Raw genomic sequence first — 16,784 nt, 5'->3', positions numbered from 1 at the left:
AAAAAATTAATTAAACCTAATATTATTTTTGTCGAAAGATTTCTTAGTTTTGGTGATCTTCTACTCAAACTTAATCTACATAATGCTGGGTGATCATGGTAACATAATTAAGGGTCATTGCTTCCTGCACCCTATGTTTTGTTCCTGCATCCCATAATTTCTGAAATACCAAAAATAGCCCTAATAAAATGAAGTGTGATCTGGTTTGTTTGTGTAGTAGTACCGGTTGGTGGTGGTGGGAGGTGTATGTTTGTGTGGTTTGTGTTGCATTCTTTTTGTTAATTGTTTTCTGTTTTTCTATTTAAGTTTTGGTCGTGCAATTCCTGAAATCCTTCAGAGTATATCATTTGTAAAGAAAAACTGTTATATTTTAGTATCTTGAATTATAAAATTAAAATACAAATTTATATTTTAGTTTGTAAAATTTAGAATGCATTTAAAAAATATATTTTGATTTTTATAATTTAGAATGTAATTTCGAACACCCATTCCGGAACCACCATACCCAATGGCACATCTGAAAAAGAAAAATTCAACACTAGACTTTTCAATCGATCCAACATGATGCAACTTCCATGCAAGAACAAAAAACCAACAAATGAGTCTTCAAAAGCTTTTGACACACTGCTGATGGAGGTGAGGTGAAGGAGGGTGAAAGAGTGAGTCACAGTGACAATGGCGCAAGTGCAGAGGAATGAGAACGGAGTGCAGATGGAGAAATTTTAGGTTTTTATTAAATTTTTGCATAAGGGTAAAACAATAATTTTGGGGAACCTATGGGGTAACCGAAAGAAAACAAGGTGCAAGAAGTAATGATTTTGATTGAGATTCATGTTATTCTCTCATTCTCTAATTTTTTAGGCCATTGCTTTTTGAATCCTATTAATTTATGCCTACAGCCCCCTCTATTTTGGAATTTCAATCTTGCCTAGGTCAGATCTATTTGATGTTAATGGTTCCTGGGGATTTGTTGTAACATATAAAAATTTAAAAACTTCATTAAACTTTTTAAAAAATATAAAAATTACATTAAAAATCATAATATTAAAACAAAAAATACTATTAAACTTTATTATTAAAATCATCCTAATATTCTATAGGCCTATAACAGATCACAAACTTATTTTCAAATTCACGCTAGAGCTAAAAGTTTTTATTCATCACTTTAGTTCTATTATATTAAAAGTTCTATTACCATCTTTTTTCCTCGAAACATGTATTTTTATTAACAGCCAAATATATCTGATAAAATATTAATTAGAAGGTGGTTTTTATAAAATTTTGTATTATAATATACGGTACAAAAATGTCTTAAAGTAATAAAACTTAAAAAGAAAATAAATAAAAAATATCAATAAATAAAGCTTGAAATATTTAACTAGAGTACACCATATTGTATTCATTTATCATACATTCTGTAGCTGATCTAGTTCTTCCAAGTGTAAGTCAAAATAAAACTGAAATTACTTTTTTTTTCTTGATATTTATAATTTTATGTTAGAGATTTTACATTTTTGTGTAATTTTTTATTTTTTTCTTTTTTAATAATTTTAAAATTAAAATAATTATTTTATGAAATTTACTTTTTGATGTACTTTTTTTAAAGATTAATATCTTTAATTTAATTTCTTTTTAAATTTAAATAATGTATAATAAAATCATAAAAATAATTTTTATTTACTTTATAATAATAATAATAATATTTTTTTATCATAAAAAAATAACATTAACGTATGCATCTTTACCTGTACCAATAATTTTAATTGTTATAATTTTAAATATGAAGATTTTGTTAAATAAAAAATATATATCTGAAAATTAAATTCTCGAACAAAGGAAAATGTCACTGAGTTTTAATTTCCGACCGATTTACGTTAAAGTGCGGAAGGTGCGCATTGGCTATGTAAGAAGTACGGTTCCAGCAAATTCAGAACACAATAGGAGCCAATCATCCCTCGCCACCAACACGATGAAGGGTGCTTACATATCACGCAACACTTCACTCCTTCACTCTTTCATCTACCCAAACAAACCTCGTTCTCCTCCTATTTTTTCTATTTTATAATTTAATAAATAAAAAAATTACCATTATTTATTTATTTATGCTCACACTGTTGATACACTTTCTTTTCATTCGAGACCTGTAGTATAAATAATATATCAATAAATATATATATGAAATAAAAAGAAACCTGAAAGAGAAGAGAAAAGAAGTGTTTGGAAGGATTGTGAGTGTAACCGCATGAGCTCCAATTGATGACATTCACGCCACGGCCGTGGAGTGACCCAGTGAGGGACTAATTTATTGCTCTAACTTTCTCTCACCGCAGCCAAACACCGCCTTATGCCATGGATTCCGTCCCGTTCCGCGATGGCAACATTCACGCGATTCTTGACTCTCGATATCTCAACTCGCCACTGGTATTCTTCTTCCTCTTCTCTCTTCCTCGAATTCAAACCATCTTCATACTACGGGATTAAGAATCTTGCCAATTCGATTCTCAATCTGGTGCATGGGGATTTTTTTCCATGGAAGCCGTGCTTCTGATTTTGGTTCCGTGTCTTGCGATTTTTGACCTGTGAATGTTCCTCTTGTTCTCTTTAGGATGTTAATCACACTTTGCAGACTCATTCCTCTCTCATCCGGAGGCTTTCTCAAGAGAGAGAGTTAGAGGTTGGTAACGTACCTTATTTTACTCCGGGCATCGTTGTACTCTCTGTCATATGTGTGCATGGAATCGGAGAATTGGAATAGCGTCCCTGTGAATATTCTCTCAAAATGTTATTCGATCATGTGCATGAATGATTTTGTGTGTGTTTTTGTTGGCACTTTAAGTAAGTAATGGGAAATTGGGTGTTTCTATCTTCTTCATATTGATTTGATTTCTTGTTTTACCTCGTAACCTGCGTTTAGGTTTAGGCTATTCGAGCATTTTTGCATTTTTATATTACGCATGTTTACAGTTTACAGAATATTGAATATTTGAAGGGATGCACAAAAAAAAAATGTAAATTTTGAAGTGCATCAAGTGATCGTAAAGGTAAAGGCATATAATCCTTTTATACTTATCTTGTCTTTGACAAATCGTTGTACTATATATTTCGTGTTTTTCTGAAAACGGTCTGCAATTGTGATCTTAGATGCAACATCTAGCCTTTTGGACCACCACAACCGCAGCACAATCACAATTTTTGCTACATACGATACACTTGTTAACAATATCCCGCAATTTAAAACCTTTATTATACACCCTATTCTTGTTTGTTGATCTCACTGTGTATCGATTTGCTCTTGGTCTGAATAGGGCCACCTTGGCTGTGTCAATGCGGTGGCTTGGAATTCGAAAGGTACATTGTTGATATCCGGATCAGATGATACTCGGGTAAGCTCCTTATTTTTAATGTCATTTGTACTGCAGTCTCATCTACACATATTAGATTGTAGCTATAAGATTTAACAAAATGAGAACTACAATTAATTTTCTTTGTCCATGATTAAATTGGCCTATTACTCCCCTTTTGCACTCTACATCTGCTAAAGACTTTGGCATCACTTTAACATATTATGCTTGCATCTAGTTCTCTCACTGTTGTTTGTGATTTATTTTCAAACAAAATAGGGAATGATAAAAAAAAAGCAAGGAACTACTTAGAATGATTCTTTGATTGTTTTGTCTGATATAATTTAGTTTTATAATTGAGTCGTGAGTAGTTTGATAAGTTCAGTCATAACTGTCGAAAGATAGCAAACAGACTGATAGAGTCATAGAGAAAATTATTAGTCTTTTTGTTTTATAACTTCCTCTTGGTTTTCTCCAGCAGTAGAAGGCAATTAATTGCTTCTAAAATTTTGCTGATCAATATTTAGCCCTTCTGTTTTTGGTTTATAACTTCCTCCTGATCTTCTCTAGCAGTAGAAGGCAACTAATTCTTTACCTGAAATTTTGCAGATCAATATTTAGACTTTCTGTTTTTGGTTTATAACTTCCTAATGGTCTTTCCAGCAGCACAAGGCAATTAATTGTTTCCCTGAAATTTTGCAGATCAATATTTGGAGCTATTCTGGCCGTAAACTTCTACATTCAATTGACACAGGACATACAGCAAATATATTCTGTACTAAGTTTATACCAGAAACTTCTGATGAGCTTGTAGCCTCTGGAGCTGGAGATGCTGAAGTAGTATTGTGATTCTCGAATATTTTTAATGGGTAATGCAGTTTAATTCTCTAATTTCATTTTTTTTTTTGCCAGGTCCGGTTATTTAACTTGTCTCGCTTAAGTGGGAGTGGATCTAGCGACAATTCAATCATTGCTCCATCTGCACTTTACCAATGCCATGCTCGAAGAGTCAAGAAATTGGCTGTAAGTTATGTGGTCTAAGAATTTGCTAAGTTAGCATAGTTTGAATAGCATTAGATCAATGAGGTTAAAGGAAATAAAACAAATGCTGTGTAGGAATGCCTAATTAAAGCTGGATACTGTTAGTTTTCACGTCTTTCTTATTCCTTTTTGCAGGTTGAAAATGGCAACCCTAATGTAGTATGGAGTGCTAGTGAAGATGGGACCTTGAGACAACATGATTTTCGGGAAGGTACCTCTTGTCCTCCAGCTGGGTCTTCACACCAAGAGTGTCGAAATATTCTTGTAAGTGTTTAACTCAGTTGTATTCATACTTATGATTTTGAATGAATTTGAACCTTATCTGACATGAACATCTGAGCAGAATTGTAAATTTAAAATTTACAGCTCTTCCGTGCATATATGTGATCTGGGAAAACTGAATATCCTCCATTTCTGTAATATTTGATTTTGCCAAATTACCAATTGGTTTGCTTAGAATAATTCATCTGCTAGCCAGAACATCTGAATCAACATGTAGCATTTATGTTGGTCTCATCAGTGAGCTGATTCTTTTTCATTAAAATGAAAACTTCCCATTATAGTCTTTTCACCAAGGTAGGTTGCAGGGAGTATATTGTTACCTGCAATAATGTTGAATGTAACTATGCGATTAAATTTCCATGTTATTTTCTTCAATACCAAAATGTTTTTTTTTTTTATATTATTTATTATGCATTTTACACTAATGCAAAGTTGCTCTTGGATGGAAAAGAGGGATCAAACTTTTAATTTGATTGTAGCAGTAGTCAAGATTCAACTCACTCTGACACTTTCTCCTGTTTTTTCAAACTGTCACGCGTTATTATGGTAGCTAATTTACATCCTAAACTATAAGTGCACATGGAAAACCTATATGACTGAGGCATCTCAAAGGAATTTTTAATTCTATGGTTGAGTTTTTTGTTGCATCCTCCTTGATCTCATGATGCTATCATTATTGCCTTTTCTGAAAACATTTGGAAATTAAATGGCTCTAGTAATAGTTAGTATGTTTACAATCTTTCTAGAGTGTAGTTTTTGTATTTTTGTACTGCAAGTTAGTCGGGAAGCTGGTTAACTATGTTCATTGTTTTCAAAGGATGGAATCCTTGTTTTTTTCCTCATTAACTGATTTTCATGTTTAATGTCAGCTTGACTTACGAAGTGGTTCTAAAAGATCACTTGCTGATCCTCCTAAACAAGTCCTTTCTTTAAAGTCTTGTGATATTAGTTCAACTAGGCCGCATTTGCTCCTTGTTGGTGGGAGGTAAATATTTCTGGTAATTAATTGTGTTTAATTAATTCATCCTTTATATTTCAAAACTGATTTTAGACTTTCAATATCTTGCAGTGATGCCTTTGCACGCTTATATGATAGAAGGATGTTGCCACCTCTAAGCTCATGTCGAAAAAGAATGTCTCCTCCTCCTTGTGTTAATTATTTTTGTCCAATGCATCTTTCGGATCGTGTGAGTCCTTGGCTACATATATGTGATTATCAATTCTTTAAGTGTTTATATTGCTGTTGAAGAAAGGAATGACACATTCGTATGATAGAATCCTCTAATGTGTATAAGCACAACCAAAGAACATATATATATATATGTGTGTGTGTGTGTGTATTTATATGCACGTGTGTATATGTATATGCATGTGTGTACGTATGCACTGTTTTAAAATCCAATCAATTCAATCAAGATCTTTTTCCTCTCATATAGCTAACCCTTTTCAAGTGCATCCATGAGTTTACATAAACTTTGACTTTGACAACTTTACATGTTTCATTAATGTTGAAGGCAATGTAATTTACCACTACATTGGGAATTCTATTTCATCCTAGAGGGCTAAGTGGGATTGCTACTGTGTTGAATTCCACCTACTTACCCTTCGGGTATCCTCATCAAACAACAGTATTTTTACAGACCAACATCCACTGTTGGGTTGAGCATATTTGTGTCGCAGGAGATGGTGGTATTCAGGGAAATATTAATGTCTCACATGAGGGAAATGACAGCTGTGACTATGGTGGCGGCAGTTTTTTCTTGGGATATTGGTGATGTTAATTTTAAACGTGTTTTTTGGTACAGAACTTAAGATACAAAGGAGTCTACACATTAAAAAATGCTCGGGTTGCTAATATCATTAGTATTTCCTATCTCTATTCACCAAATTGCCTAAACCAAAATAAAGTTTGTAATGTTATTTTTTCATTCTTCATGCTAATGCCCTTAGTGCTTTAGGTTTTATTGAATTTCTCATTTTCCCCCTTGGTATATGGTGTGTTTTGGACATGTAAGTCTTTATAACACTTCAAGCCAAATGTTTTTTCTCTCAATTTGTATCTGTTTTACAGGGACATCCAAGCTTACACTTAACTCATGTTACATTCAGTCCTGATGGACATGAGGTTCTCCTCAGCTATAGTGGAGAGCATGCTTACCTGATGAATGTAAATCATGGTAAAGTGTATCGCATTGAACCTTGATTCTTCATTTTTGTTTATCTATTTTTCACAAGTAGTATAAGAATATGTTTTTTTTTTCTTCAACTTGAAATATGGGTAAATTATAGAAGTCTTTCATTTCCTGACAGTTACTTGTCGTTTTATTTGGTTACGCTATACTTGTCTTAGTTGTAACCTTTAAGTCACATTATCAAAAACATAAGTGTAATGTGTTGTTTTATGAACTCTTGGTTAGAAGATGTTGAGACTTTAAATAATGGAATGAAGCTTGAATAGTGAATTTCCTTTATTTTATTTTTTGTATTTTTTCTTTTGTTTTGAAGAGGCCATTGATACTGCGTTTCACTTTGATATTTCCATGATGTGTGGTACACGCTAATTCTGCATAGCTTTTACTCTTTGTTTAGCTTTTTCAACTGGAACTCACAGTACATCTTTTGAAGACCTTAGCAGAAGTTCCAATTTATTAAATAAGTATTTATTTCATTTGCTGACAGGTTTTCTCTGATAATATGTCAGTTAATTTCTAAGTTTCGATTATGGTGTGGATTTGGATGTTCTCAACTATCTATGACTGTGTTACTGCAGTAACTTCCATTCTGTTATGTTACGGTTTCTATGTTTATGTAGATTTTAAAGTTGAGATAGTACTTAATATTTTTTTTTGTGCAGCTGGAGTGAATGAGATGCAATATACTTCAGGTGACGTATCAAAGATGATGACTTACTCTCCGATAGTTAATGGGATAGAGTTGCAGTCTTGTGTGTCTAATGTCTTCCCAAATGGGTTTCCTATTAAAAAGAACATTGCTGCAAAGGTACAGAGTTTTTACTTTTTTGGGAGGATGTAAGAGATGTCACTTTAGCTTTTTCATAATATTTTTCTTGACTAATTGGGTTTTACAGCTTGACAAGTGCAGGAAACTGATAAAATATGCTAAGAAATCATTGGACAATGGGACACCCTATTATGGAATTGAGGCATGTAATGAGGTTTTGAATGGCTATAGCCATATCATTGGGTCTGCGCTTAAACATGAATGCTTGTGCACTCGTGCTGCACTATTGATCAAGGTTATTATTATTATTATTATTATTATTATTATTATGGGTCTCAGCATTTTGATCTCCATTCAGTTTAGTTTTTTTTTCTTTTTATCTTTTTTGCTGGACTTGACATGTTTTTAATTTTCCGCTCTTTATCCAGAGGGACTGGAAAAACGATGCTCATATGGCTATAAGAGACTGCTATGCTGCTAGAAAAATCGATAATTCCTCCTATAAAGCACTGTTCTACATGTCAGAAGCACTGTCACAGGTAATTCCTCCTATAAAATGACAGAAGACTCACAGAAGAGTGATATTCAAGTTGGAAACATCTAAAATTGATATTAATATGGAATCCTCACATAAATTGTATTTATAAATAGGAAAATACAAAGAGAACTTAAGTCCGGTATATTTAAAATTAACACATAATATTGTAACCAACAATATATAATGATATCTTAACAATACATAACATTCTCCCTTCAAGCCGGTGCATATAAATTGTATGTATGAAACTTTTATAAATATAATCAACTCTAAGTCTTTGTAAAGACTAAGTATCATCATAATCCAATCCAAAAGCCATGACTATAAATAAGTGAACAAAAGCCATCTTTGTCAATGGAGAAAAATAATCATGGAAATCTAAAGTGGCTGCTAAAATAATATAAGCCTTCAAAGAGTGTTCTTGTGTGAAGTAAAATCAGAAAATGAGATAAGATGCACTGAGCCAAAAATGTTGATGAACCTCGCCATGGGTTAACATTGTTGGAGTTGTTTCAACAAGATGTCCATTCTTGCACTTAGTCACCACATGTTGTTGAGGTGTATAAGCACATGAGGTTTGATGAAGAATGTCATTAGAAGCCATACAATTTTGAAGAGTGAGAAAGATACTCATGGACATTATCACTGTGCAAGTTTGGACAGAAATTTCAAGTTGATTTTTAATTTCATTTTGAAATGTTTGAAATATAGAAAACAACTCAAAACAATTTTTAATTAAAAAAACAAAGTACATCTTGAATAATTATTTATAAAAGTGACAAAATACTCAAAGTCCAAATTTGTCTTAACACGATTTGGTCTTCAATTGTCAGAATGAAGAACTACAACTGTGTTTCCTTAATTAACATGACACACAAGATTTTAATACAATCTGACATTTTGATCCAATACAATCTGATTCAACCCGATCCATCTAATACAAGATTCAACCCAATACAATCATTAACAGTATTTTAATGGATGCATATCTAAACATACAAATTTGTAAAAATTTAAAATAAATTTTTAAACATATATTTTAATAAAATTTTCAATAAATAAATTTTGATAGACAAATTCAGTTTTTTTTTAAGCTTTTAGGGAAAGTACATTTAAGATAGACTTAATTGTGAAAAAATTGATTGGATTAATTTTAATCTGTTTTGTATTGATAGGATATTCATTGGATTCTGATAAATAATAGGTGGATCATTATCCACCCATAAAATTAAATGGATGGATTTGATCCAATGTATGAAAGGGATGGATTTACTGTGGATAAACCACATGGATGATTGAAAAATGAATTGTTTTACCAACCCTATAGAAACCCAGAAGGAAACAAAGAGAAACCAAAGAGTATCAAATTTAGATATGTTTATTTGTGATATCTTCAATTGAAGTTATAGGAGGTATCAAGCCCAACTAGATAAAATTTAAGGGAATATTTGTGCAGGATTTAAAGGTTTTGATTAAAAGAAAATTGAGATTGAAGGAATGTTTGACAAAACGGTTACTGTAGGTGTGATTTTATGTTTTGACTTTTGGCTGGGGGGACTTATGTAGGGGTCCTTTTGACTTGATACCATTTGTTTGTCATGTATACCCTGTTATAGTAGAACCTGCCTTAGTTTTAAAACCCACTATACTATGTTATTTCGTTGCAGTTGGGTAGACATGAAGATGCTTTGGATTTTGCTGAAGCTTCCCAGTCACTGGCCCCACACAAATCTGAAGTTGCAGAGAGAGTGGAGAATGTGAAGAAGGATATTGCTTTAGGTATGTTAGTGAAATTTTTGGATTACCCGTGTTGCCTAAAGAACTTTGTGACCCATTGAGGTTCCGAAACATGATTTATATTTTTCTTATGTTGACAAAAGATATTAGAGAGTATTTAACATATACTTTATTTCATAACTGCCTAAAATTGGATACAGAAAATTTCTATTTTCCAAATATGCCTCTTATTAATTGGAAATTATGTACTATTTTTTTACCATCTTATGTTGGATCAAACTGGTTTATTTAACAGCTGAAGCTGAAAAAAATAACAAGGCCAATGATGGTGCATCAAGGTCTGACATTCGAGGTGGAAGAATATTATCGTTAAGTGACATACTCTATCGCCCGGAGGCTAACGGTGATGTTCCACAAGATGGTCCTAGATCAGACAGGGATGATTCTGATTACGATGAGGAATTGGAGTTGGACTTTGAAACATCAATGTCTGGTGACGAGGCACAAGACCTTGATTCAAATATTCTTCATGGAAGTTTAAATGTTAGAATTCACCGGAGAGGTGACTCTAGAGACAATGCAGGTGCTAGTGCCCCAAGCGATTCACCTTCATCTTCGTCACAAAGCAGTAGAGCATGTTATTTGGTATATATTTCTACCTTTAAATTTAATTATTTATGGTGGTTTTTCATCATTGTGATCCAAAAAATCTTTCTCTAAATTTTATTTCCTGGGTTTTTGTAATGACTTTTGGAGTGGTAAATTTTGCCCAATTCATAGGACCTAGCCCTGGCTGACAGGTCGAAATCGAAAAAGCTAACGTGGCCAAAATAGCAACAAAAGCTCCATGGGTCGGTCTATGTGAGTCGATCTTTGGTCAAGACAGGCAGGTTGGGTCGGGACCAAATCAAAATAGATTGGGTACTGGTCAGGTTGTGTCTAGGTCAAACCAAGTTTGGTAGAGTTTGAGTCGAGTTATATACATTTCATGCTAAGCTGATTTGGCCCAGGCTGTAGTCAATCCAAGTTGGTTGGGCTGAAAAATCAAGTTGAGTTGGCCCAGGTTACACGGCCCAGGCCAAAGGTTAGGCTGAAGGTTGAGTTGAGTCAGTTGGGCCAACAAAATGAGTTGAGTTTTCCCGGGTTGAGCCGGCACGAGCTAAAGGTCGAGGCGACTCGGCCTGGTTGAGCTCAACCCAAGTTGGTTCGGTCAACTTGAGTCGGTCTGAGCTAACTTGTGTTGACCTTGATTCGACTCGACCTTCGGTTTGAGCAAAAGGTTTGGTATTTAGGATTAAACCCACTTTGGTCGTGATCTTAACCCACTTTAAGAGGGGCCTTTGGGGGCTTATTTAGGAGTGGGTTGGGGCTGACCGTAGGCCATGGGTCAAATTGACTCCTCTAAATGACTTCATTTGATTTGATTTTCCTTCCTCTCTATTGGTTCAAATCTACAATCCAAGAATGTAATGGTTAGTCTTATGTGGAAAGAGTGCAACAACATTTGATGTGTTTTGTTTTTTTTTTATGTTAGGTTTTATTTGTAAGCCCTTTTCATTGCTTATCATCAGTACCTTCAATGTTTCGGTATGCAACCTAATGAGCTCATATTAAGTTACTTATATATTTTTGATAATTTCTTTTTTCTATTGTTAATATTGCAGCCTGAACCAGCTGTTGATATGAAACAGAGATTTATTGGCCATTGCAATATTGGGACGGACATAAAACAGGCCAATTTTCTTGGTCAAAGAGGTCTGATATTACTTTCGTATGTGGATTTAGTAATTAGAATTGGTTGTGCACAGCGAGTCCTCATATGCTGACCAAATATAAAATATATTTTTTCTTCCATTCTCTTTTGGTTGCTTTATATTGTTTGCACACGAGAAATGTATATACTAAAACCAGTTAGCTTTAATAATTTTAATCAGTTGCTGAAATGGGAAGATAAAAAATCTGTGTGTGGATGCAGTGGAAAACGTACAGAATCCATAAATATCCTTACTACAAGTACTGGTCCTACAGATGTTAAAGCATAAGCCACAAGGGAAAATATACTACGTCGTATTTTTTTGGCATATGGGCGTTTTTTTTTTTTTTTTTTTTCTAATTTTCTTAACGAACTTCTTACTTTGATTAACAAGAACTGACAACACCTTCCGCACTTTATTTTATTGTTAAGGGCACGTGCCTAACATAAGTGGTGAGTTTTGAGTTGATAGTTGGGCTGGCATAGTCGAAAATTTGTTCAAGATCCGTCTCACATGTTTATTTGTAGGAGAATATGTTGCCAGTGGAAGTGATGATGGCAGATGGTTTATTTGGGAAAAGCGTACTGGTAGACTCATAAAAATTCTAAATGGTGATGGATCTGGTAAACTCTGCATTCCTTAAGATTTTCAGGTTTTATTAGTCTTCTCTTGTTTGGCTTTCTGTAAATTTGTTTTCCTCTTGTTGCTACAGTTGTAAATTGTATACAATGCCATCCATTTGATTTTGTTGTCGCAACCAGTGGGATTGATAGCACAATAAAGGTGAGAATGATGACTATATGATGCATAGTATTTCTTGAATGGAATAAAAACTTAAATCTCTGAAGCTTTCTGGGGGTACATTATTCTAGATATGGACTCCAAGTGCCCCTGTTCCATCTTCTGTAGCTGGTGGTTCGGCTGGACCAGAAACTGGCGATGTGTTGTCTGCTATGGAAAGCAATCAACAAAAGTTATCCCGTAGCCGTAATTCTATATTGTAAGAATTTCAGACCTCATTTTTTTGAAATTGAAAATGAAATTAGCCTATCTAGAAATTAATTGATGGCAGTAATGAGCATGACTTGTATTTTAGTCTGTCATTCTTCTCTTGATTTTCGGAGCCTTTTTTGAAATACTTACTGAGATGTCCCTTTTTTCTATATTCACTGGACTAGTTTAATGTTTCTCTCTCAATGTTGTGGGTCATTACTCATCACCTCCACCTTTAGAGATCACTAATTTGATAAGAGTTTCATTTAAACCGAACATTATGAAATAGGCAGGCTGCACGTCTCATCTTTTTGACAGTGCACCCAGGTGGTCGGGAGGGTTTGATTTAATGTCTGTCATTATTCTTGGATTTGTAGATCCATTGTTAGTTTTTATTTGTGTTATGTTTAACTATATTGGCTTATCCCTGAGTGCTTTCAGAAGGAATCAACTATTTAGATATTTTTTCGGTTAAGTGATTTTGTTCTCTGCAGACCCTTTGAGCTTTTGGAACCATTTAGAATGCACGACTTTCCTGAGGGTTCGTTACGCTTGCGTCCATTTGAATGTGCTCAAAGCTAAACGATTGCTAATTTTCGTTTGCTGGTAAATCCTACTCTATTCACTTCTCTTGCACCTAAGATAATATTCAGATCCCTTACAAGTCTCTCTGTCTAGATAAACTTTAAATAAATACTTCGATCTCTGAATAAAAAAGCCTCAGTTTTTGGTATTAGTGATGTTTCAAAATCAATCTATTGAGACCTATTGGTTGTGTGCTTTTGAATGATTCAGTTGGCTAACTTAATGGTTCAATCAAGAACAAACCAAACAACAGAATAAGATACCAAAATCTACAATTTTCTGTACGATGTGATCTTGAAGTTTAATTTCTGGGATATTGCCAACTCAACTATAATATCTTTGTTTAAAAAAAAATGGTAGTGCTATTGCATTACAATGTTTTATGTGGTTCTGTGGTGTTCATTCTTCGCACCATTGTTCCCAGCAGACAGAGACAACATGAATCATATTTATTAAACTTTTATTTCATATGCCTTTGTATCGCATGTTAAATTTCTTTCTTTGGTCCTCAAACTCCAGAATTTTTTAAATTAAGCAGTTTTTAGAAACTTAGAATGAGCTTGCTGTGTTTCACCTCTAGCCAATCTCATTTGAAGGTGTTGTTCAGAGATCACGTTTACTTTTTCCTTTATGAATTGTCCAAATGTCGAATTTTTGTCCTTTCTGGGACAAATTTCTGTGTATTGGGGCCTGCTATGGAGCCATCGAGCTCGTGTGTTTGTATTTGAATGGAACATGAGTAAGCTTTAATCCTTAGTATCTTTGTACTACAATGATTGTAGGGTACTCTATTCAGTTGACTGGTAAGTGTCGACATCGATGGGGATCAGTGATCGATGGTAAAGCACGCATTTTATGGATGCGCTCAGTAATTTGGAGAGTTGAAAATAAATCCTTTGATTTTGGTCAGAAGGTATACTGTATTTATTCTGGACTGTTGATGGTTCCAAAAGAAAATGGAAAGTTGTAAAAATTGACTGATTGTAATGGTAGCTGGTTGGTACAGTCTGTACAGTTAAAGGTTGTCTCTCATTTTAAACATTTCATTTTATTAGATTTAATATATGTATAGTAAATGATCTGGAGAAATATTGTGACTTTTTTTTTTAAATATACCCTTTTGTTTTTATTTACTCAGATGCTTGTGTTCCATTTTATTTAAGTGTGTTTCTTTGGTACGACGGATCTGGGAAGAGTGTGAAGATAAATTTGTGTGAATTTAATGGATTGATATGTGTTTATTTTAATAGATTTACAGGATAAATTGAGTGCATTTAAAGATGAATTTTGTAAAAGTTATTGAATGATTTGATTAATGTGATAGATTAAATAAAGTTTTAATAGATAGAATTTAAAAATTATCTAATTACTTTTATGATAAAAAGAAAATTAAATAATTTTTAAATAAGTTATAAATATTAAATTTTAATAATATTTTAATTATTATATATATATATATATATATATATATATATATATATTATTACATACAAAGCATCACTTGCGTAACACATTCACACACATAGTACTGATTAGCTACTGGTGCACACATACCACACATTATTCATTCACACACTAGTACTTGTGTACATACACAACAATAGAACATAAATCAGTGTACAACAGTTCTGCAATGTACACTCAAGCACATGCACCCTGTAATATACATTATGAATAATCAGTGTTAAATTTGTCGAATGTCACGCAGTACTTCAAATTTTCAGATGCAATATGTGATCAAATAATGGACGTATCCTGCTTTTTCGTGCTTGATTATCCGCACAAATCAACCCAATAAAACACATGAAATTATTATCATCCGTCTTCGTAAATTTTATTGAATAGCAAAATCGTTCCAAGCGAACAATGACTCAGTAAAAGATTCTAATCATCTTCAAACTAAATTTTAAAGGATTTGAGAATGAAGAATTGGTAGAATTTTTTAATTATTTTTTAAAAATCTGTTTTAACTTATTTTTAAAAATTTATAATTTTTAACTATTATAACTACGAATGTTTTCATATTTCTAATTAATTTAGTTATTTAATTTCTATTTATAGATACTTTGATTATTTGATTCTTATAATTATTACTTTATAAATACTATTGTCTTGTTATATTTTTGACAGTTCTTAAAATGGTTATTCTTTTTAAATTATTTTAATCTTAATTTAAATTTAAAGAATAGATATTTTATGATTGTAATTAATTTAAGTATTTATTTTTCCAATAAAGATATAATTTAATATTCTTAATTATTTGATTCTTTTAAAAATATTTTATAAACAATATTAACTTTTTATTGAGACAAAAAGCACTGTAGTGATTATTTTATTTTTAAATTAATTGAATCTTAATTTAAGTTTTAATTATGTATACTTAGTATTTTTGAATTATTTAATTTTCTAATTTTTTGAAAAACGTTTTTTAAATATTAAGCATGATTATTATTAATTTTGAGCTAATACTGTAAAATTGCAATTAATTTAAATGTTTTGCAATAATGGATGTCTTCATCGGAATTGGGGATTGTCGATTTGAAGGTGTTGGCTTGATTTTCTGGGATAAGATATTTATTCTCAAAATAACCTAGATTCCTACCTATGAAACATCGATTTCTGTGTGTATTCAGTATGATGAATAACTTTTTTTTTCTTTTTTTCTAAAAGGTAGCTTTTCGGATTCAATCCAACTACTAATCCTAATCATATTTGTTAGATTCTCTAATAATTCTTTATATATACCGGAGATACGTATATCATTAATCATATGAGTTATGTAATGTGAATTTGCTAGAAAACGTTTATTGATTAATTTATGGGTTAAATGTTTTAGTTTTTGAAAGTAAAATTAGAATTTGTCAAATAATATAAAAAGTTCTAACGTCATTTTAGTGTGTCAATAAATTTATCTCAAGTAAGAAGGATTATATTTATTTATTGTAAATTATGAAAATAACAAGTTTTAATTTTGTATTAAAATTTAGAGGTTTAAAGTATATTTAACTTTTAATTCATTGTTCTTTATTTATGTGTACACTTATACAAGTTTTAGTAAATTTTTTATGCATTAACGGAAAGTAACTTATTTGTAGTACTGCAAAACAATTGATTTATTACGCAGTGATGTTGAAGTTAATGATATTCAAATAATTGATTATTGATATATTGCCATAAAGTAAATAGATTCATGATATCTTAACATGTAAAGGAAATTACACATTGAGGTAAAATAATTTATTCTTAACATACTAAGATTAAAGTCAATGATACCTTGTGTTAAAAAAAAAAAGTTCAATAGAAGTCACTAAGTGTTTATAAGGAACTATAAGAGATGTTTTTATGTAAAAGTTAAATAATTAGAATTATTGAAATATCTATACCAATTAAATATAAACTAAATATTTAAATTAATTATTAATTTCAAAATATCTATATTTTAAAAATTAAAAGAATTTTAAAAAATCATAACAAAAATTCAATTAAAAAAAGTAATTGAGAAATCCTATCCATTTCTCATCCACCTATTGTCAAGAAATGAGTTTCATGGTG

General features: G+C 32.0%; 1 protein-coding gene across 2 annotated transcripts; it reads left to right on the top strand.

The window, feature by feature from the left end:
* The first annotated feature begins 2,173 nt into the window (after window positions 1-2,173).
* Window positions 2,174-14,369, top strand: ASG2 (transducin family protein / WD-40 repeat family protein). 2 transcript variants are annotated; one of them, XM_028047374.2, is made up of 20 exons: window positions 2,174-2,421; window positions 2,606-2,674; window positions 3,306-3,383; window positions 4,044-4,178; window positions 4,254-4,364; window positions 4,518-4,646; window positions 5,534-5,649; window positions 5,734-5,851; window positions 6,736-6,841; window positions 7,519-7,664; window positions 7,753-7,920; window positions 8,054-8,164; window positions 9,831-9,942; window positions 10,196-10,545; window positions 11,565-11,655; window positions 12,182-12,277; window positions 12,367-12,437; window positions 12,527-12,654; window positions 13,142-13,253; window positions 14,015-14,369. In XM_028047374.2, exons 1-19 carry the CDS (start codon window positions 2,350-2,352, stop codon window positions 13,227-13,229), a joined length of 2,295 nt encoding a protein of 764 aa, XP_027903175.1. In that variant the 5' UTR covers window positions 2,174-2,349; the 3' UTR covers window positions 13,230-13,253; window positions 14,015-14,369. The 2 variants fall into 2 exon arrangements, with proteins under 2 accessions (XP_027903175.1, XP_085522961.1); XM_085666835.1 differs by lacking the exons at window positions 12,182-12,277; window positions 12,367-12,437; window positions 12,527-12,654; window positions 13,142-13,253; window positions 14,015-14,369 and adding an exon at window positions 11,876-12,168.
* The last annotated feature ends 2,415 nt before the right edge of the window (window positions 14,370-16,784 follow it).

This window comes from Vigna unguiculata, chromosome 9 (assembly GCF_037176805.1).
Source record: "Vigna unguiculata cultivar grain cowpea cultivar isolate G323 ecotype 2 chromosome 9, ASM3717680v1, whole genome shotgun sequence".
In the NCBI taxonomy this organism is placed as follows: domain Eukaryota; kingdom Viridiplantae; phylum Streptophyta; class Magnoliopsida; order Fabales; family Fabaceae; genus Vigna; species Vigna unguiculata.
The sequence above is the reverse complement of the archived record's forward strand: the minus strand, read 5'-3'. Positions and strand labels throughout refer to the sequence as shown.